Source organism: Capra hircus, chromosome 5 (assembly GCF_001704415.2).
Source record: "Capra hircus breed San Clemente chromosome 5, ASM170441v1, whole genome shotgun sequence".
NCBI lineage: Eukaryota > Metazoa > Chordata > Mammalia > Artiodactyla > Bovidae > Capra > Capra hircus.
In genome coordinates, this window is record NC_030812.1 from 66,323,858 (window position 1) to 66,345,381 (window position 21,524).

At 39.4% G+C, this 21,524-nt stretch overlaps 1 protein-coding gene across 1 annotated transcript; it reads left to right on the forward strand.

Moving 5' to 3' along the window:
- On the forward strand, nucleotides 59-21,222 carry TDG (thymine DNA glycosylase). The gene is made up of 10 exons (XM_018048185.1): nucleotides 59-284; nucleotides 10,350-10,492; nucleotides 12,434-12,678; nucleotides 13,572-13,641; nucleotides 14,953-15,088; nucleotides 15,293-15,375; nucleotides 15,456-15,550; nucleotides 17,917-18,088; nucleotides 18,501-18,626; nucleotides 19,257-21,222. The coding sequence occupies exons 1-10, from the start codon at nucleotides 262-264 to the stop codon at nucleotides 19,385-19,387; spliced, it is 1,224 nt and encodes a 407-aa protein (XP_017903674.1). The 5' UTR covers nucleotides 59-261; the 3' UTR covers nucleotides 19,388-21,222.

Genomic DNA, 21,524 nt, shown 5'->3' on the forward strand with positions numbered 1-21,524 from the left:
CGGGCATCACGTGATAACCACAGGGCGTGGGATTTGGCTCTGAGCAGACGGAAGCACAGCGCTGAGGATGGGGCTGGCCTAGTGTGGGAGGGGGAATTGGAAGCTTGGGGGAGGAGCCTGTGCACCAGCCACTGTCCGAGTTCTGCCAGCAATCGAGTCCGAGTGTCTGGTTATTACTGTACCGCCACTCGTGCGCCGCGGTACTACAGAGTCGCTGGGTTGCCGGGTCCGAGTAGCTGCGCGCGCGAGCGGCAGCAGGGAATGGAAACAGAAAACACGGGCAGGTAAGGCCGGGGCGGAACACCGCCCCTCCCCCCGCGCCCCTTGCCGTGGGGCAGGCCGCGGGCGCGCGCGCGCACACACGCACGCACGCACGCACGCACGCACACACACACGCACGCACGCAGGGGTTCCTTAACGGTGTGGCCCTTGTAGCAAGGTCCGGGCCGCGCATGCGCACTGGCGGCCCGCCAGGCCACTTTTTACCGAGGTCCTTCCGGACACTTCAGTTCAGTTCAGTCGCTCAGCTGTGTCCGACTCTTTGCGACCCCGTGAATCGCAGCACGCCAGGCCTCCCTGTCCATCACCAACTCGCGGAGTTCACTCAGACTCACGTCCATCGAGTCAGTGATGCCATCCAGCCATCTCATCCTCTGTCGTCCCCTTCTCCCCCTGCCCCCAATCCCTCCCAGCATCAGTCTTTTCCAATGAGCCAACTCTTCGCATGAGGTGGCCAAAGTACTGGAGTTTCAACTTCAGCATCATTCCCTCCAAAGAAATCCCAGGGTTGATCTCCTTCAGAATGGACTGGTTGGATCTCCTTGCAGTCCAAGGGACTCTCAAGAGTCTTCTCCAACACCACAGTTCAAAAGCATCAATTCTTCGGCGCTCAGCCTTCTTCACAGTCCAACTCTCACATCCATACATGACCACAGGAAAAACCATAGCCTTGACTAGACGGACCTTAGTCGGCAAAGTAATGTCTCTACTTTCCAGACACTTAGCTGACATTAAAATACAGTCTTAAGCAACCAGCAGTCTCCAATTAATGTTTCTTTCCGGTTACCTTTCTCCTCTACATTTCCCTTCACCCTCTATTATCATGCACAGCTGTAAGGATGAAGTGTTATATGTATCAGTGTGTGTGTGTGTGTGTGTACAGCTGTAAAGAGGAAATGTCACATGTATCAGTGTGTGTGTGTGTGTGTACAGCCGTAAGGAGGAAATGTCACATGTATCTGTGTGTGTGTGTGTGTGTCAGTCGCTCAAGTCCGACTCTTTGTGACCCCACGGACTGTAGCCCACCAGGCTTCTCTGTCCGTGGAATTCTCCAGGCAAGAATACTGGAGTGGATTGCCATTCCCTTCTCCAGAGGAACTTCCGAACCCAGGAATCAAGCTCTGGTTTCCTGCATGGCGGGCAGATTCTTTACCGTTTGAGCTACAGGGAAGTCTCTCTGTATCACTCTAGGAGTTTTCATCTCAGAGTTATAGGTTTACTGTGGCTTTCTTCCTCAATGGTGTACCTAAGGGGCACGAGGTGGATAACGTTGCCATTCTAGAGCTCTTGAATTCTGAAACTAGCAATAACACTTCCAATAAGTTATCTAAAATTGTGTTCTAGTGGTCTTGGCGACGATCTTAAGTATTTACTTGTCATGTGCCCTTTGGGGAATGTGAGGTGCGTGGGGAGTTTTGCAAAAGCAGAGATTTCGAAATTGGAACCTCTGATGGAAAGCCAAATGAAAAACTAAGTATAATAACAGAGTCTTTTAAAAGAAAAAAAAGTTTACATCGGAATACAATACTGTTAGACCTCATTAAGAATTATCCTGAATTGGGGCTCTAAACTTGGGGAAGACACTGAAGTTCTCTGGGCCTGTTGATGTCTGTAAAATAGGGCGTCGTGGAATCTGGTTCTGACATGAGTCAGTGTTAGGTGGAAAGGGAGTGCTTTAGTAACCAACAGAGATTGTCTTAAGAGTTTAGGGAAGGAGGTAAAGTGCAGACTTCATCCTGACATTATGAATCAAATCCTGAAATAAAGAACTCCATTTCTTTGCCTAAAGAACTTTACAAATAAAACTTGTGGAAATTGCTCCTGTCTTTATGATCTTCATTCCAATCAGAATTGAAACCTGGGTAAACGCCTACCATCAAATAGATTGCAGTCATCTCTCTTGTATCCATAGATTTGTTCCAGGCCCTTCGGAGACACCAAAATCTGTATGCTCAAGTACCTTAAGAAAAAATGGCAGAGTCCAGTTGGCCATTGTGTAGGTTCTAGAATGCACACAGGGAGTGTCTTACAGCAAAGTAATAGGTTTCTCTGGTACAATGTTTAGCTCAAAACTGTCTGACTTCTATTTGGTCTTAACTGAATCCATTGGATTATAGACCATTTTTTATTCTGACTTGTAACATTTTCACTTTGGGAAGTATGGGTAACTCTGTGTTAATACTCTGAGGAGTATTTTGTTGGGGATTCTGAAATGACTCAGGCCCCTGGTAATCCTGAGAAAGTAGTGCTTTGTCATCCTTGTCTTTGTGCTCATCATGAAATGTTCGTTATAGTTAATTTCCTTTTTATTTTGGAAGAGATTAATGTCAAAAAACCACATATTATAGATGTAGGCCCTTTTTTTAAGAATGAGAAGAGAGTTCAAGAGTCTTAAAAAGTACTAACCAGAGAGAAGAAAAGGAAGACGAGGACCTGTGTATGTTTCTAATGAGCTCAAGCATGAAAAAGAGACTTACCAAAGATGGGAAGTAGGATGCTGAATCAATAACTGGAAAGGTGTGAAACAGACCACTGAGAATATAGACAGGAAAGATTAACCCTCAAATGAGATTGGAACTTTCTAGAAATGTTAAAGAGACTAAGAACTTGTTTTCATTAGTGTAGACAACAAGAAGGACAAGAAAGTTTTGGGTTTTCTTCCTAGTTCACTGACATGTTGTTAGATGACAGAGAACATAAGCACTTAGTTCTGATTTTGCTTTTTCATGTTAAGAAAATTGAGTGTAGATGGAAAATGGCAAATGGATGTCTGTAAGAGAGATTTAAAGCTCAAGATCAATGAGGGCATTTAAGAGAAGTTTCAGCTGCTCTAGCAGAAATCATGTTTCCTGGCCCAAATCAGTTGTATTTCAAGTGAGAGGCAAGATTACAACATTCTTTAAGAATCTGTAGAAAACAGGCGAGGGGCCTAAAGCCCAAATATAAACACATGGGTCCCTTTTATTTTCCAAATGTAGACTCTGCCATGGAATTTACTTTGATTCTCAATAAAATTTTTATTTCTCAGTGGTTATTGAGCATATTTAAAAGGATACGGATCATTAGGCAAAAGTTTGTGTTGAATAAAGCAAGACCTACCCAGCTAGGTTCTTTCCCTTTTTGATAATGATACTAGGTTAGATAGCATCAGAAGGAGATGACAGGAGTACCTAAAATATTTAATCATCTCCCGTTCCTTTGTTTTTGTTATGACAAATGTATTATATACCAGGCACTGTTTGGGGATTTTGTTTGCTTTTTTGTTTTGGTCACATGGCTTATGGGATCTTAGTTCCGCAGCCTGTGCCATCGGCAGTGGAAGCTGAGTCCAGACCACTGGACCACCAGGGAATTCCCTGCCAGTCTCTGTTTTAAGTGTTCTACATGTGTTGACTAATTTAATCCTCACAATCAATAAATTAGGTTTCTTCCTATTTTACAGATGTGGAAGCAAGGATGTGAAAAGGTTAAGGAACCTGTCTACAGGGCTAGTTAGTGGCAGAGCTGATGTTTGAATCCAGGCAGTGTAACTTTAAAGTCTAATTCCACTGCCTCTTGTGGGAAGATGAGGATGGAATGGTGGTGGTCATATTCAGTTCAGTTCAGTCTCTCAGTCGTGTCCAAGCCTTTGCGACCCCATGAACTGCAGCACACCAGGCCTGCCTGTCCATCACCAACTCCCAGAGTTCACCCAAACCCACGTCCATTGAGTCGGTGATGCCATCCAATCATCTCATCCTCTGTCATCTTCTCCTCCTGCCCTCAATCTTTCCCAGCATCAGGATCTTTTCAGATGAGTCAGCTCTTCGCATCAGGTCGCCAAAGTACTGGAGTTTCAGCTTCAACATCAGTCCTTCCAGTGAACACCGAGGACTGATCTCCTTGCAGTCCAAGGGACTCTCAAGAGTCTTCTCCAACACCACAGTTCAAAAGCATCAATTCTTCAGTGCTCAGCTTTCTTTATAGTCCAAATCTCACATCCATACATGACTACTGGAAAAACCATAGCCTTGACTAGATGGACCTTTGTTGACAAAGTAATATCTCTGCTTTTTATATGCTGTCTAGGTTGGTCATAACTTTCCTTCCAAGGAGTAAGCGTCTTTTAATTTCATGGCTGCAGTCACCATCTGCAGTGATTTTTGAGTCCCCCAAAATAAAGTCAGCCACTGTTTCCCCATCTATTTGCCATGAAGTGATGGGACCAGATGGCATGATCTTAGTTTTCTGAATGTTGAGCTTTAAGCCAACTTTTTCACTCTCCTCTTTCACTTTCATCAAGAGGCTTTTTAGTTCCTCTTCACTTTCTGCCATAAGGGTGGTGTCATTTGCATATCTGAGGTTATTGCTATTTGTCCTGGCAATCTTGATTCCAGCTTGTGCTTCTTCTAGCCCAGCGTTTCTCATGATGCACTCTGCATAGAAGTTAAATAAGCAGGGTGACAATATACAGCCTCGACGTACTCCTTTTCCTGTTTGGAACCAGTCTGTTGTGCCATGTCCAGTTCTAACTGTTGCTTCCTGACCTGCATACAGGTTTCTCAAGAGGCAGGTCAGGTGGTCTGGTATGCCCATCTCTTTCAAAATTTTCTACAGTTTATTGTGATCCACACAGTCAAAGGCTTTGGCATAGTCAATAAAGCAGAGATAGATGTTTTTCTGGAACTCTCTTGCATTTTCGATGATCCAGCAGATGTTGGCAATGGTGGTCATGTTGGGTGAAATCAAAACTGCTTTGCTACTGAGAGTCAAAGGGAGATGGAAGAGAGGTCTATACTGATGTGCCATGTAGTCCTCCTGCCCCAGCTTTTCACAGTTTAACAGCTTTGAGGTGCTAATGGCATGATGATAAAATATTTGAGTGATGCAGCTGTGTGAGGGGTTTGTGGAATTGATAGACTGAGTCAGAATCCAGGTTAGTCCCAACTGACTAGAATGTGAAGCATCTTTTAATGTGAGATGAGGGAGCAGCAGTGAAGGGCAGTTTTCACTGATGGTAAACTCAGTACGAATCAACAGTAAAATGTGGATGCCAGCAAAGCTAATGTAATGGATTTTGTTATGTGTCTCCAGAATGAAGAATTTGATCACTCTGCTCAGTTTCAGGTCAGTGAGGCTATGGAGCATTTTTATTTTATCTCAAGCTGCAGAAAAATGATCATAGTGAGGAAACTTGAAATTATGCTGTATGCAGAAGAGTTCAATAAATTGGGGGTTCTGGCTCATTCTGTTTTTGAGTTCACAGTATCTAAATAGACTCTGCACAGCAAGTACCCCGTAATGCATGGTGAATACACACATTCCCACTTAGCAATATTGAATGTAGACTTTAGATAGTTCAGTTCAGTTCAGTCGCTCAGTCATGTCTGACTCTTTGCTACCCCATGGGCTGCAGCACACCAGGCTTCCCTGTCCATCAGCAAGTCCCGGAGTTTACTCAAACTCATTGAGTCAGTGATGCCATCCAACCATCTCATCCTCTGTCGTCCCCTTCTCCTCCCCCCTTCAATCTTTCTCAGCATCAGAGTCTTTTCCAGTGAGTCAGTTCTTTGCATCAGGTGGCCAAAGTATTGGATTTTCAGCTTCAGCATCAGTCCTTCCAGTGAATATTCTGGACTGATTTCCTTTAGGATGGACTGGTTGGATCTCCTTGCAGTCCAAGGGACTCTCAAGAGTCTTCTCCAACACCACAGTTCAAAAGCATCAATTCTTTGGCGCGCAGCTTTCTTTGTGTTCTTTTAGATAGCTAGGATAGTATTTCATCATAATTTATGTAATAGTCCCTTTTGGTTGTGCAGTTGGTTTATTCAACATTGATATTTTATAAATGTTCAGTGTTATATATGCTTGTTTAAATGAAGGTAATAAAATGTTGCTGTGTTGGTTGTGTCTATCCAGAATTCTTATGTTGAAATCTCTAAGCCCCAGTGTGGACATTGGGAGAAGGGGTTTTTTGGAGGTGATGAGGCCATGAGGCCCAAGCCCACCTAAACGGGAGTAGTGTCTCTGTGAAAGAGGTCCCAGAGAGACCCCTCACCCCTTCTGCCATGTGAGGACACGGCAAGAAGGCAACCTAAAATGAGCCAGAAAGCAGGTACTCTCCAGACACTGAGTCTGCCAGCACTTTGAACTTGAACTTTCCAACTCCCAGAACTGTGAGACACAGATATTTGTTGTTTATAAGCTACTCAATCTGTGGTGCTTTGTATAGCAACCTGAAGGGACTAAGACAAATATATTTAGAGAAAAAGCAACTTACATCTTTTTTTGTTTTAATTTCATTATACATTAAAAATAAATTTTATTATTTTAACAAGCTTTTAAATGTTCAACTTAATGACTTTTATTTTATTATTTTTTAAAAATATAAATTTATTTTGATTGGAGGTTAATTACTTTACAATATTGTATTAGTTTTGCCATACATCAACATCAGTCCGCCACGGGTATACACATGTTCCCCATCCTGAACCCCCCTCCCTGTTGAACTTACATCTTCAACTTACATCTTTAGAACAGTGGAAAATGACTGAGGATTAAAGAAGTTAGTCATCTTAGAGAAACTTCCAAGTGTTAGTTTTTTTAAATACAGCAAAATCCGAATTAACTGGACTCCTTACTTAATCGACTGTGTGTGTTTGTGTGTATTTTGAGAAAGACAGTTCAAAAATGCACACTTTATCAAATTTCAGACAGTGGTAGAAAACCAGTCCTTTGAGCATTGTTCAAGTGAAGAGGGTGTTCAGTGGAGGCTAGGAGAGAGTAGAGGGTTAACTGCAGGCAAAGGGGAGAGGTGCAAAACCATCATCATGAGAACAGACATAGATGATAGGGGACAAAAGGCAACAGGGAAGTAAAATCATTTGTCATGCTCCTGAGTTGGATATCAGGGAATTACAGAAAATTAAAATGTTTCAGGGCCTCTTCTGAGTCTGGACAGATTTGGTCCTGTTTCCTGCACTTTCTCCTTTTATGTGGAAATCACAGAAATCTCACCCTCATTTTCATGGGGAGGGAATGGAGGTCCTAAGACGATGCATGACTTAACTAACTGCGCTTCTTTTGCTGTCTCTCATACAGAGAAAATTATTGTTATAAACACTGCAGAATTCTGATACAAAGGGGCAGTTATCCTATGTTTATATATACAGCAAATGTATTTAGGAATTATATCCACATTAAGTTTGAAATAGGTTCATGCTGCTTCCAAACTTAACCTTTATTAGATAATAGGAAATGAAATTATCCAGAATTGTAGTTCATGAAGGTTTTCGTACAGGTGGAATGCTGTCTTCTGCCAAGTAGTAAGAATGTTGTAGTCCACCCTCTTTCCTTTTGTTCCACTATTGTTAGGAAGCTGTTAAGATTATCAAGCTAAATCAAATGCTCAGGTAGAGTATATTTCCTCAGAACTTACACATTCTATTATCCAGAGCCTTCTCTGTTTCCTTTCTAATTCATCTTATGATAAACTGACAGGGATAATTTTAGAACAATTAAGGGACACATCTATATTATAGACAAGTTTCTGAATTTTTCTTTTCTAAATTGATACACATCTCTAAAATAAGACCGCATTTTCTCTTATTTTTTACTTTTTCTTCAGCCAGTTGACATCTAAAACTTTGATTTTCAGTTTTTGAACCTCAGAATTTAATGATCTGATAGTATGCTAATGGAGCCACATTTTGGAAATTTTTTAAGTTCACAACCCTTTTGTAATGTGAATGTTGTTGCCCTGATTTATATATTTTTAGGAGTGGATCTTTGTGAAGTGCTGAAAATGGGACAAATGGGTGAAACTGAGAGCCGTAACAGTAAACATGGGGAAGAGTGAGACACCGTCTTGATGACGCTGTGACAAATTAAGGACAGACCTTCCTACATGCTTTTGGCGGCTCACTCACTGTGACCACAGGAGTGTTCTTTCATATATTCAAGCTGAATGGGGCTGTTGGCGTCTCAGGAACCTGTTACTGGCCACAATCAAAAATCACATTATATTTCACTAGAATTTCCAGAGGGCAGCCTCACGAGACCTCTCGACTAACTCAGCTATCTCCAGCTCCTCATTAGAATATCTGAGTCTTTAACATGGAACAACTAGTTCATCCAAAAGTGCTGTGAGTGTTACTAAAGAAAAGTGTGAAAAAAAAGGACATTTGACTTCGTGCCAGGCAAGGTTTAAGACCTTTACTTCTTTTCAATTTTACATCTTAATTTCTAGTCCTTTTCTACATGCTTTCTCTATGTGCAGCCTTGGCTCACAATGCCATTTTGTATTCTTTTCCACTTTATATTAAACATTCTCTGTGCTTTTAAATATTAATAAACTTAATTTTTGTAACTGCATAGTATTCTCATGTTGATGTACTGTAGTGTACTAAGTCACTGTATTGTCTTTATTTTTTGTGTAATTTGAAAACTATATTTAAAGAAATAAAACTCTTAAGATAGTTTAATATCTTTCTCACTAATCCTTCACCTTTTCTCTACCGTCTTACCCCTTAAAGATAGCTTGAAGCTAAAATGCTTCTCTTACGCATGTAAGAATTAAAGATTTTAAAATTAAAAAAAAATTTAAAAATAAAATAAAATGCTTCTCCCGTGGTTTGTCCATTGAGTTGGGCCTCAGTTTTTCTTTCAGTATCCAGTGCTCTAGCCAAGCTACCCCACTAATAGTCTGTGACCCTGTGTCTGCATGGGCCATTTAAGTTTATCCTGGAAATGTTTTGGTTTGCCTTTTTAAAAAACAAAACAAAAAACATTTAATGAAGATATGATTTACATGTGAAGCTCACCCATTTACAATGTACTAGTTTGCTTTTTTTTTTTAAGTTTGCCTTTTTAACCTCTGCTTTCTGAGCACCCTGTTTTCTTTCTCCACACGTAACAGAAAGAGAAAACCATTAAGTAGAGTAGCTTGTCAGAGAAAACATGGCTTTTCTCTCTGAATGGTAGACGTCGTTACTCATTTTATTGCCTGGTACTTTTCTTCCTTCTGCATATTTAATGGCATTTTTTTGGCATCAGCTGTCACTCGAGTTTCGTACAACATGTGTTTACTTCCCTAGCTTTGTGCTGATAGCAACAGCTTGAGGTAGTAGTTTATAGCCCCCAGAAATACTTTTTAGCAGTATTGTTTAGCTGTATTGTGAAGGCCTGTGTTCCTTACATTGAACAAAACACTTTGAACAGCATTTAAATCGTGTTCAGAAGAGAAGTTTAGAGTGGTCTTTCCCATAAATTCACAGATATTTATAGAAATATCTATTTCTAACCCTCATTTAATGGCAAAAAATCCAGCGACCATTAAAAAACAGATTGGGGGGTAGGGTCGGGAGATGGTGGTCAAAGGGCACAAACCTCAAGTTATAAGATTAACAGGTTATGGGGATCTAAAATGTACTGGATGGTGATTCTACTTAATGATCCTGAAGGATGTACCTGAAAGTTGCTGAGAGAGCAGATTTGAAAATTTTTCTCACCACAAAAAAGAAATGGTAATTAGGTGCCCTGGTGGAAATGTTGGCTAAGGCTTTGATGGTAATCATTTTGTAGTATATGTGTGTCAGGTCAGCACTGTTGTACACATTAAACTTAAACAATGTTGCAATGTATCAACTATATCTCAATAAAGCTGAACATAAAAAGGTTACATTGCAGAGGATTTCTGTGACAGGAGAATTAGATACTGAAGGTAGGAATACAAATTATTTTTGTGGATTTTTTAACTCTGTATGGGTTGGTGGGACTTTGAGCTCTGCTAGAAAATTCCCATGATCTCATTTCAGGGAAAGTAGAGGCTTGCCTAACAGGACTGGTAAGTTTTACTGATGACACATCAGTGTGAGAGTTAATTATAGTTGGTTAGTAGGCACCAGGTGAAGATTGGGTAAACGTACATATGGGAATAATCTTCCTCCTCTCTTTGCTCCTGTTGTCAACTCTAAATAAATTCTATAGTGTGGTTAGAAATAATTGAATCCTGGGGGTTTTTAAGAGCAGATTATTTGAACTCAAGTTTGGGTAATTCTGTCTTCCTGTCTTATCCTTGATTGTTCTTTCAGCTACTCTCTTCAGCAAGCTCAAGCTTTTTATACATTTCCACTCCAACAAATGATGACTGAAGTTCCTAATATGGCAGTTACGAATGCACAAGAAATGCCAACTGAAGTTCCAGCCCCAACACCTGCTCAGGAACCCACGCAAGGTAGTTTTCGCCAGGATAGTTTAGAAAATTACCATGGCATTAGCCAACTTATTTAAGAAAGGGTTTAATGATGAATTTTAACTCTGTTTTTGTGTTAAAAAATTTAATCTACTTTTTAAGTGCTTACTGTGTTTCAGGAACTCTGATACTTTTGGGGGGATAAAAGAACATAGCTTCTGCCCTCAAATCATCTCATAGGAGAACATAAAATTGAATATGAAACTCCTCAGCACACCAAGTGGTGAAGAGGAACACGGGATGCTGTGGGGCTGGCACCTAACTCGGACTGAGGCTCAGAGGCAGCTTCTTGGAGCTCTGAAGTTCAAGGGTGAGGGAGCGGTACAGGAAGAATGGGAGGAGGAAAATTCTAGGCCGAGGGAGCGGCGTGCATCAAACTATAGACCTGAGGAAGCATGACATGGTTGAAAAACCATAATTCTCTGTCATTGGAGACTGGAGTGGAGCAAAGAAGTAGTGAGAGAGGAGTCTAGATAGGGGGCAAGCTAGGCTTGTTTAACCTAAAGAACATATGTTCTATTCTGAAGGCAATAGGAAGCTAGAGACTGAATGGAAACAGTGACTTAATAAATGGATTGACATTTGAATATTCTAGAGAATAGACTACAACAGAGATATGTAAAATATATATCTAATAATGTAAATAAAGTAAGATGGTAGAGAGCAGGGCAGAACTTGGAGGTATGGCCATGTTAGTGGATTTCATGGAGGGGGATGAGGAAGATAGAGGGGTCTGGAAGTCAATTCCAGGCAGTTGGATGAAGGAGGTACCATTCACCAAGACAGAGAGTTAGAAGAGAAGAGGACAGATTCAGCAGTGGATTGAGGGGAGAGGGTAATGATTTCCCCCCATGCGTCAGTGTGGTGTGAGGAGAGTGCTGAGTTTCAGTTTATGGTTGCAGAGCACGTGCAAATCCACTGCGATGAAGGTCCCCCTGCTTCAACTCTTCTGTTTTTCTGGGCAGGAAGGACTAGGACAGCCTCAAGTTGATGGAGGTGGATCCCTTGGCACAGGCAGTGGCTGAAGCAATGTGAGGAGAAAAGAGGATGGATGGGAGGCTCAGATGAGAAAACGCCAAATAATAGTGGAATAGGGTGGGGGCCTGGGAGATGAAGAGCCATATTAGGGGAGTTGTGGATAAAAAGGCAAGGCTTCTTGTTGGATAATTTTATGTCACTGGTTCTTGTCCACGGGTAATTTTCCCCTGAGGGGTTTATGGCATTGTCTGGAGACACTTGGTCATCATGACTGACAGGATGCTACTGGCATCTAGTGAGTAGAGGCCACTGTTGCTAAATTATTCCGTCTAAGATGTCAGCAGGGCCAAGGTTGAGAAACTGTTTAAGGTCCTGAGATCAGAGTTCTAGTCTTACCTTTAGACAAACACTGCCAGCCCAGAGAGTTCATCCCTGGCATCTCTCAATTCACCTCTTTGACTGTGTGAAGAACAGAATATACACTCAGTTCAGGGGAAAGAAGCCTGCAAACCGTTTGAAGTTTTCTTCTGCTGGAAATTACGGGGAAACTGAGTTAAAATGTTTCCTTTCCTCCCTGTTTTTCTATTTGTTCTTTCATCTGTTTGTTTAATTATTTATGTATTTACATTTAGAATTCTTATAAATGGTATATAGCTACTTTGTGTCCCTGGAGAAGCCATGATGCCAGGTAAGAGAGTGGAAAATCAATCTGATTGTTAAGGATCTCTCATCCCAAGAACTGCCAGCAGAGAAAGGAAGGTGGGGTTGGGACCGCATAGACCCAGTTCTCTGGTGAAGGAAGGGGGAGACGTTACAGAGGAGAGTGATGTCGTGAAATAGAAGAGAAAGCTAAGGATGTTGATGGGTGACTTTTCTGGGAAAGCTGCATACAGTTTGTAAGTTAAGGTTTTCTGCAGCTATATCCTGGAAATCATTGTGTTTCAGAGACTCCTCCAAAAGGAAGGAAAAGAAAACCCAGAACAACAGAACCGAAAACGCCAGTGGAGCCCCCAAAACCTGCTGAGGCCAAAAAGTCTGGCAAGTCCACAAAGTCAAAAGAAAAGCAAGAAAAAATTACAGATACATTTAAAGTGAAAAGAAAAGTGGACCGTTTCAATGGTGTTTCAGAAGCTGAACTTCTGACCAAGACTCTACCAGACATTTTGACCTTCAATCTGGACATTGTAATTGTAAGGATTTTGTCCTCTGGGTTTATAAGTAGCACTGGTGGATTAACGTGACTTAACCATATCCTTGCAAAGAGCATTTTTCCGAAAAGAACCATTTCTGAGAATCCTTTTGGTGGTAAATGGTGTCACCTTCTTCAGGTTGTATCATATGGGTGTGTTTAAGAAGGTGGGCTCTAGGGCAAGGCTGTCTGGTCTCAGATGTTGCCGTGTGGGTGTATGTCCATGGACAAGCCTTCCTGAACACTTAATTTGCTCGTTGATGAAGCAGGCGTATTGATAGGATGGAGTGGGTCCTCTGGCAATTACACGAAATGATCCACATGAATCACTTAGGTTGCATGACACTATGGTTTCTCCATGAATGATAACACTGATTTTGAACTTTGATTTTTGTAACTGTAAGAAACACCAGCATGTAGACAACTGTGTAGGTGATGTAGAGGCAGCTGCTTTTGGGGAGCTGAGAAACAGACTTAAAGCTGGACATGAGCTCTGGTTGACTGACTGTTCCAGGACAGTTGGGAGTGAGGGTGCTGGGGATATAAGGGACTCAAACTGGTTTTTAAAAGCAACTGCAAGGAGTTCCCCATTGGCCTAGTGGTTAGGATTCCAGGCCTTCACTATCAGGGCCCAGGGTTTGTCTCTGGTCAGGGAACATTCCCCAAGTCACACAACGCAGCCACAGAGGAAAAAAAAAATCAGCAAAACTTTAATATAAAGGAAATCTCTTTCCTCAAAATGCAATACTTTGTTCAGGTCAAGAGTAGATAATTGATAAAGCTTATGATGCTGGGTTAAATTTTTATTTTAATCAATTCACCACTCCTCCACAGAACCCCTAAGACCTAAGCCTACTTTTCAAGACTAAAATATATAAACATTTTGTTTTGTAGATTGGCATAAATCCAGGACTGATGGCTGCTTACAAAGGGCATCACTACCCTGGGCCTGGAAACCATTTTTGTAAGTGGTTAACCTTCTTTTACTATTTTACTTTTAAACTAGATGTCCTTGTTAATAGTTTGGGTTTGTCGGTTTTTTTTAAACCAAAATGTGTTTTTAAAAAGAAACTGGTTGCGTAAGTACACATACATCTTTTCAATGTGTGTGTACACAAAAATGAAAGGTGTGAAATCCTCTGACACTTAACATTTTGGTTTATAAGAGTGGAGGGATATGGAAAGAAATACTTTCTCTTTTGTTTATTTTCAGTGAGTTTTACTATCTTTTTTAAAACAATTTTTCTTTTTTTAATTGTTGTCTACAGAATATTAACAGTAATCATGCCAATGCAGACACAAAACTTGATACCTTTCCAGATTTCTGCTCATCTTATTTCCTAGGAGAAATGAAATGCATTGGCCATGAAGTTGTAATAGTTAAGAAATGCTCTGATTGTAGACATTCTCTACAGATAATTTCCATCTAGCAGAAATTAGTATTAAAGACCCTCATACTTGTAGAGTGAGCTTTAAAACCAAGTATAACTCCTGTTGTATTATCTTATATATAAATCATCTAACACTGCCTAACAGACAATCAGGAGTGCAACAGATTATCAGGAAACACCAGCTGATTATCTTAGTGCACCATTTAAAAACTTCTAGGACAGGGGACTTCCCTGGCGGTCCAGTGACTCAGCACTTACACTGCAGGGGCCATGGGTTCCGTCCCTGGTCAGGGAACTAAGATCCTACATGTATGCAGTGCAGCCAAGAAAAAAGAAAAGAAAAACACTTTTAGGACAAATGATAGTAATATATTTTTAGAACTAATAACATGTTGTCTCCCTTATTTGAAAAAAAAAATTTCTAGAGATATTTCACTTTTTATTTTCTCCTCTGTCAGTATGTCTGAAGCCCTGAGTCACTGGTGTATATTTTATCTGTTTGGGGTTTTCCAGGGACAGGTGGTGTTACTTCCAGTTGTTAAAAAGCTAAACAGTTTCAGAGTTTAGTATGCTGTCTAGCTATATACTCAACAAGCATTTCCTCCGACCCCCTATTAAAAGGACATAAATAATAGTGATATCTCATAAGATAGCTATGATGATTAAATGAAATAATCCATATGAAGGACTTAGCATAGTACCCAGCACATAATAGCTGCTTGGTATGGTATTTGACCTATGTTATAGTTTTTAAAGTATACTAAGTCTTTTTTTCTTTTTTTTAATTTCAAGAATAGACCCACATAATTCATGGGGCAGAAAAACCTTTGACCTTCTACGGAAATAAACTGAACTTTTTCTAAATTAAACTCTCTTGTTCACAGGGAAGTGCCTATTTATGTCAGGGCTGAGTGAGGTCCAACTGAGTCACATGGACGATCACACTCTACCAGGGAAATATGGTATTGGATTTACCAATATGGTGGAAAGGACAACACCAGGCAGCAAGGATCTTTCCAGGTGATTATGGAACATTTGGTTTGATAGGTTGGAACCTTGGCCATACTTGTGCCTTACACACTCCAGGAGCATCTTAGGTATCTAACTAGTTCAAGCTGAGCATAGCAGTTTTATGATTTTCTCTTTTATTGAAAGCTGTCTGCATTTAGCACATTATAAATACTGCCATATTTATATTTTGACTACTTTTTAATTCAATTTTAGTAAAGAATTTCGTGAAGGAGGACGTATTCTAGTGCAGAAATTACAGAAATATCAGCCACGAATAGCAGTGTTTAATGGAAAATGTAAGATTTACTTTTAAATTTTATCTTTTTTCTTCGATTAACATTATGGGCAATGTAAATATATTTGTATTTCATTTTAGGTATTTACGAAATTTTTAGTAAGGAAGTTTTTGGAGTAAAGGTTAAGAACTTAGAGTTTGGACTTCAACCCCATAAGATCCCAGATACAGAAACTGTAAGTCCTTAAAACTGCATTTGCAAATCAGATAAATATAAATTTTTTTCTAGCTGGTTTTCCCTTTTTATTTATTCTGTTCATTTGTAATTTTTTCCATTAAAAAAAGAACACTGTATTTTGTGGAATAATATCTGCATAGTAACTTGAACTAATTTCAGATTAATTCAGATGCTTTTACAGTTGTATTAGAAAAAGGAAACATTTGTCAGATAAATGCCTTTATAACTTTACGTTAGTTACATTATTTGGCCAAAATATTGAGAGGAGGTTGCTCACATGCTGCATTCAGAATACATTTAACGGGATGTTCTTGCCAAATGCTAGTGGGTTAGTCCCTTATTCAGTTGTGAAACAAATATAGACACAATCCTGATCAGTGAAGCTGCTTATCACCCTTTGTTGGTGTACCTCAGCCCAGTCTCATGTTAGAGCCATATAAACAGGACAGCCCAGTCGCAGACAGGCATCCTGCCAACCTGACTGGCATTTGGTGCTGTTGTCCTTATGCATAAGGGCATCATACAGTGACATGCTGGTTTTAAAACTCTATATAAATTTCTGTGGAGTTTCTGCAGACATTTGGTTCAAATTTTGCTTCTTAAATATAATTTTTTGTTTACAACTTCTGAAATAAAAATACACATGCACAGACTTCTGTGCTGTAGATGAATTTTTAAATGATAAGCCAGTGTGCCAACAAGTTTCTGTGGAGACCTCAGAATACAGTTTCTGCCGCCAGTATATATTTTAACTTCATTTATAATTTCTTCTGTTTTTAACTAGTAAATGTGTAATTGATAAAGTAGGTTGTAGCACTGATCACTCTTTAAAATAAAGGCATACCCTTGTCTCCTTGGGTAAAATTGCAGAGATGATAGAGTCCTTCCTGTAGAAGGAGCATTATTGTCCCTGAAATGCCAGAGGAGCCTTGGTATATCTCTTGGGACGTGTGATCACAGTAGTGCGATAGTAAGTGAATCTGAATCATATCGAGATAGGTAGCTTTGGCTCCTGCAATGATCTGTGAGTGCATTTGTCTTATAAAATTTAGTCTTTATCATGAAATATTCATAGGTATTGATGATGTTAGTGATCCAGCTTTGAAAAACATCTGCTTTTTCAAGTTTCTGGATCACTTTAATTGAAGGCTGTCTTGAGATTGGAAAAATGTGCTATTACAAAAACCTGGTAGCATTTGTACCTCTGAATCAGGCTTTTCTAAATACTGCATAAGCAAAACAAAATAAGTCAATAATAGTTTGGGTTTTTTTTTTTCTATAATACATGGTATAGAGGCCAATTTAAAAATTAAAAATTATAAAAAATTGCAACGGGGAAGTCCATAATTGAGCAGTCTCACTCTTTTATATATGATGTATATTTTGATATACTCTATGAAGGACAGTTTGTCACCATCATCCAGAATGATAAATGTAAATACCCTGCTTTCTAGCTATTCCATTTCTAGAAATTTATCCAACAAATACAGTCACATGTATTCAAATTTAAATATGTACAAGACTTTTCACTACAGTTGATAATATTAAAAGATTGGAAACAGCCTAAATGCCCATAGGTAGACGCTTACTACACAGCTATAAAAAAGGAAGCTTATTCTGATATAGATACCTGATACAGAGTTATCTCTGAGAGACATTGTTGAGTGAAAAAGCAGGGTGCAGGACAGGGAGTAGAGCATGTTACCATTTGTATGTTTTTTTTTTTTTAATTTGATTCTAAATTCATGGAATATCTCTGGAACTAACAATGTAGATTGCCTTTGGGAAGGAGAACTAGGTGGATAGAAACAGAATTAGGAGGAAAGACTTTTCATTGTATAATTATATGCCCTTTTGTACAAACACTGAGGGGGAAAAGACTCATTGGTTTTGATTTATTGACTTTGTAATAAGTAAATATTAGAAATTTGAACTCAGACACAACTGCTGTTACTGATTTTGCATATATTGATATGTGGTAAGTATCAAGTTATTGACCCAAAGGAAAAGAAGGTCTCTAATCTCAATACGGAGAAGGCGATAGCACCCCGCTCCAGTACTCTTGCCTGGAAAATCCCATGGATGGAGGAGTCTGGTAGGCTGCATTCCATGGGGTCGCTGAGGGTTGGATACGACTGAGTGACTTCCCTTTCACTTTTCACTTTCATGCATTGGAGAAGGGAATGGCACCCCACTCCTGTGTTCTTGCCTGGAGAATCCCAGGGACAGGGGAGCCTGGTGGGCTGCCGTCTATGGGGTTGCACGGAGTCGGACACAACTGAAGTGACTTAGCAGCCAATCTCAGTATGAGTGGATTCAATGGAATTATAAGGTTTCTGTAACTGTGAAATGTTGCGATTCCAGCTCTGCTATGTGATGCCATCATCCAGTGCAAGATGTGCGCAGTTTCCTCGCGCCCAGGACAAAGTGCATTACTACATTAAGCTGAAGGACTTAAGAGATCAGTTGAAAGGCATTGAACGAAACACAGACGTTCAAGAAGTGCAATATACATTTGACCTACAGCTCGCCCAAGGTGCGTTACCATTAGTCAGTCCTGTTGTTCGTGTCATGTGTATCTACCTTATAGAAAGTATGTTGTGAATTTAAAAGCAGTAGAAAAGAAGACGATTTATCGGCAGCCAGAGTGTTCTGATAACAAGTATTAGTCACTTTTAAAATCTCCTTTTACCAAGGGCTTCCAGTCTAATCCGAGTGTTCCTACATATCCTGAGAAGCAGGAGTGTAGGTCACCTAAAATTAAATCTCATAGGCTTTTACAGTTCTTAGGAGTTTATATTGTTTATGTTAAAAAGAGTTTAATATGAAAGTTGTTTCCGTGGATGTGAAATTCAACAAAAAGATTTATTCTTGATAATTGCCGAATAAAGCTATCTTCAAAATTGTTACGCAAAATCAGTTTTAAATCCCTCTTACCCTCCTCACAGAGGATGCAAAGAAGATGGCTGTGAAGGAAGAAAAATACGACCCGGGTTATGAAGCAGCGTATGGCGGTGCTTACAATGAAAACCCCTGCCCTGGTGAACCTTGTGGATTCTCTTCAAATGGGCTGGGTATGTCCCCTCCCCCTTGTTTGTCCCTTTCAAAGACTTGGCCAGGATTGGGGGAAAGAGGGTTTTGTTTTTTTGTTTCTTTAAGAGAGAGTTAATTACTGAAGAATGGGAATGGAAATACAAAAATCTATTTAGTGACTGGGGGACTTCCCTGGTAGTCCAGTGGTTAGAATATCGCCTTACACTACAGAGGGCCTGAGTTCGAGCCCTGGTTGGGGAGCTAAGATCCCACATGCCTTGCAGCTAGGAAACCAAAATAGAAGCAATATTGTAACAAATTTAATAAAGACTTTAAAAATGGTCCACATTAAAAAAAATCTTTAAAAAGTCTATTTAGTGATTGAGAGTGAAAATTCAATGGTTATTTGATGTTCAACTACACAGGCTTTTACAACTCATTTTCTTGAAGTTACTGACTCGGAGTCCTCCTTGGTGCATTTCCCTCCTTGAATAACAAGAATTTATCAGTCCTGTATCTTAGAATAGAAATTTAAGTTGTATTCAAGAAGCTTGCTTAGCTATTTTAGTAGCAACTCTGCTACAATAAACTGTTAAAATCTCCTAATTATATCACTTAAAGCTTTTAAATAGAGTAATGTTCTTCTCCTCCCTCCCACACCCCCATCCCAGCTGCTGACAATGGAGAATCAACTTTCAGTGACATTCCAAATGGACAGTGGATGACCCAGTCGTTTACAGACGAGATCCCTTCATTTAGTAATCACTGTGGGACGCAAGAACAAGAAGGAAACCACGTTTAAGGATGGTGTTTTTCAGCCCTGCTTAAATGCTGCAATTTTAATGCAGTTGTCAAGTGGCCCTCGGTTTGCTAGCTGAAGCATTTTATTCGTATTTTATTCAGGTGTTGTGATCAAGGTACAGTGGAGTCAACTGTACGGACCTAAGTAGTTTGGAAGGAAAAGGGTTTTTCTGTATATGAGTTTTTGTATTTGAATTAACCATCATTCCAGCTTTTTTATAAAACTGTATTTCATTTATGAAGAAATTAATTTTCTTTGGGGCGTCACTTTTAACCTGTAATTTAAAAATGCAAGAGTCTGCATCTTTACACTTGACTATGAACTGTGCATAAACTTAGATGCACCATTCTCCCTTTTCATGCCTAAGAAGGGCATGCTGCTAATAAGATTCCTGCTGGTAAAGAGACACGTGTGCTGATTTTCATCTATGAGCTTAACCCTTGATGGAGTCTCATCTGGTAGTTTTTCACAGTGTTTAATAGGCTTCCTGACTTGTGGTCACACTCAGGCCTCCTTGCTTTACCAGTGGTGAGCATTTGTGAGGTTGTTTTGCCCTAGAAATATAGAGTATGGCCTTGCAGCAGCAAGGTTAACCCGGCCTTACCTTGCAGGGCATGAGCCCTGCCTTTGGTCCTCTCACCCCCATCTGCTGATCCTCTAGTAGGAAGAAACTATTCTGCTGAGATGGTAAGTTCCAGAGAATGCAGAAAACCTTATTAAACTTTCCTACTTCATCTGTGTTTTACTTGAGAGACATAACATTTGATAGGAAGGAGACTGAACTTCTCTCTCAGTATCTATCACCATTCTAATTTTATCCTCCTTGACTTTTAGCATGTAACATAGAAATGATGAGAAATGAACTTTCAGGTTGAGTAACAAGAGGCTGGAGGTTGTTTGATAATCTTATTTAAACTGGTGCTTTATGTACATGAGATGTACTAAAATAAATAATACAGAATTTTTCTTGCTAGATAAATCAAGTAAGCCAGTAATTTTTTAAAAATTATCTGCATCATTGCTGTTTGTTACTGTGGACTAAGTGAACCTCATGTCAAGGTTAGTTTGAAATAATGTACTTTTGTGATTTTCTAATGCTTATTCCATGGTGCTACAAATAGTCCAGACTACTAGGCCTGGTGGATATCAAAGCTGGGTATTCAGAAATGCCACTTGCATTTACTCCTGATCACAGCTGAATATTCTGATTTTATTCCTACCCAGGGAGCATGTTGTTTCTCAATATGAAAATATTTATGAAGTTTTTTTTTCCTAAAAGATTATATAGCCTGTTCTTTTTATAATAAGAGATACAAATTCTTGTGAATTTTAACATGGTTTTTAGCTGTAGCCATGATGGATTTTATTTTTCCCTTAGTCTAGGTCAAGCCATGTAAAAGTCATTCATGTTATTTAAATCATGTACTGTATTGCTGTTTACATGGATGTTTTGTGCAGGTGCTTTTATGTGCCTTGCATCAGGGATTAGGAACAATTTAATTATTTTTTCATGGGATTATGTAAAGCATGTAACTAGGTATTGCTTTGGTTTTTAATGATTGTAGTCTTTACATAGATTGGTTTTTGTTTTTTGAATGGAGAAAATATCCTTTAAATTATGGTGGATACTCACTAGAGAATGGGTTTTAAGGATTTTTCCAAGCATACAATAATGGTGTTTTCATTAAATATGACAGATGAATAGTACATGTTGATATACACTATACATGAGAATATGAGACTTTTTCATTAAATAATATTGAAAAAGTTTTAAAATTCATTTGAAAGTCTGATTGTTTTTTACAATAAAAAATATTGAGAATGATTATCCTTAAGTTGCAGTGTTTTCTGTAGCAAGACTCTGGTATTATTTCCCTTGTTAATCTGAGATCAGTTTACTGCTATTATATTTAGCATGTAGAATAATAGATTATGAAAATCATTAAAAGTCTATGAATATTTTATTTTTTAGACATTCCCATTTTAAATGTAACATTGTTCTACAGAAGACAACATTGGCAACTCATTAAAAAAATAGCTACATGTAAAAAATACATTTAGAAATTTTTAAAATTTATGGCTGTAATTTTCATTCAGAGTTAATAAGCAAATTGCTGAAACCTAGCTCGGTTTATTT

Bases quoted from the DNA above. Each gene is read 5' to 3' on its own strand.
- TDG (XM_018048185.1), top strand. From the start codon at position 262: ATGGAAACAGAAAACACGGGCAG. The intron at 15,376-15,455 runs GTAAGATTTACT...ATTTCATTTTAG, and splicing joins AGCAGTGTTTAATGGAAAAT to GTATTTACGAAATTTTTAGT. The intron at 18,627-19,256 runs GTATGTCCCCTC...CCCCCATCCCAG, and splicing joins ATTCTCTTCAAATGGGCTGG to CTGCTGACAATGGAGAATCA.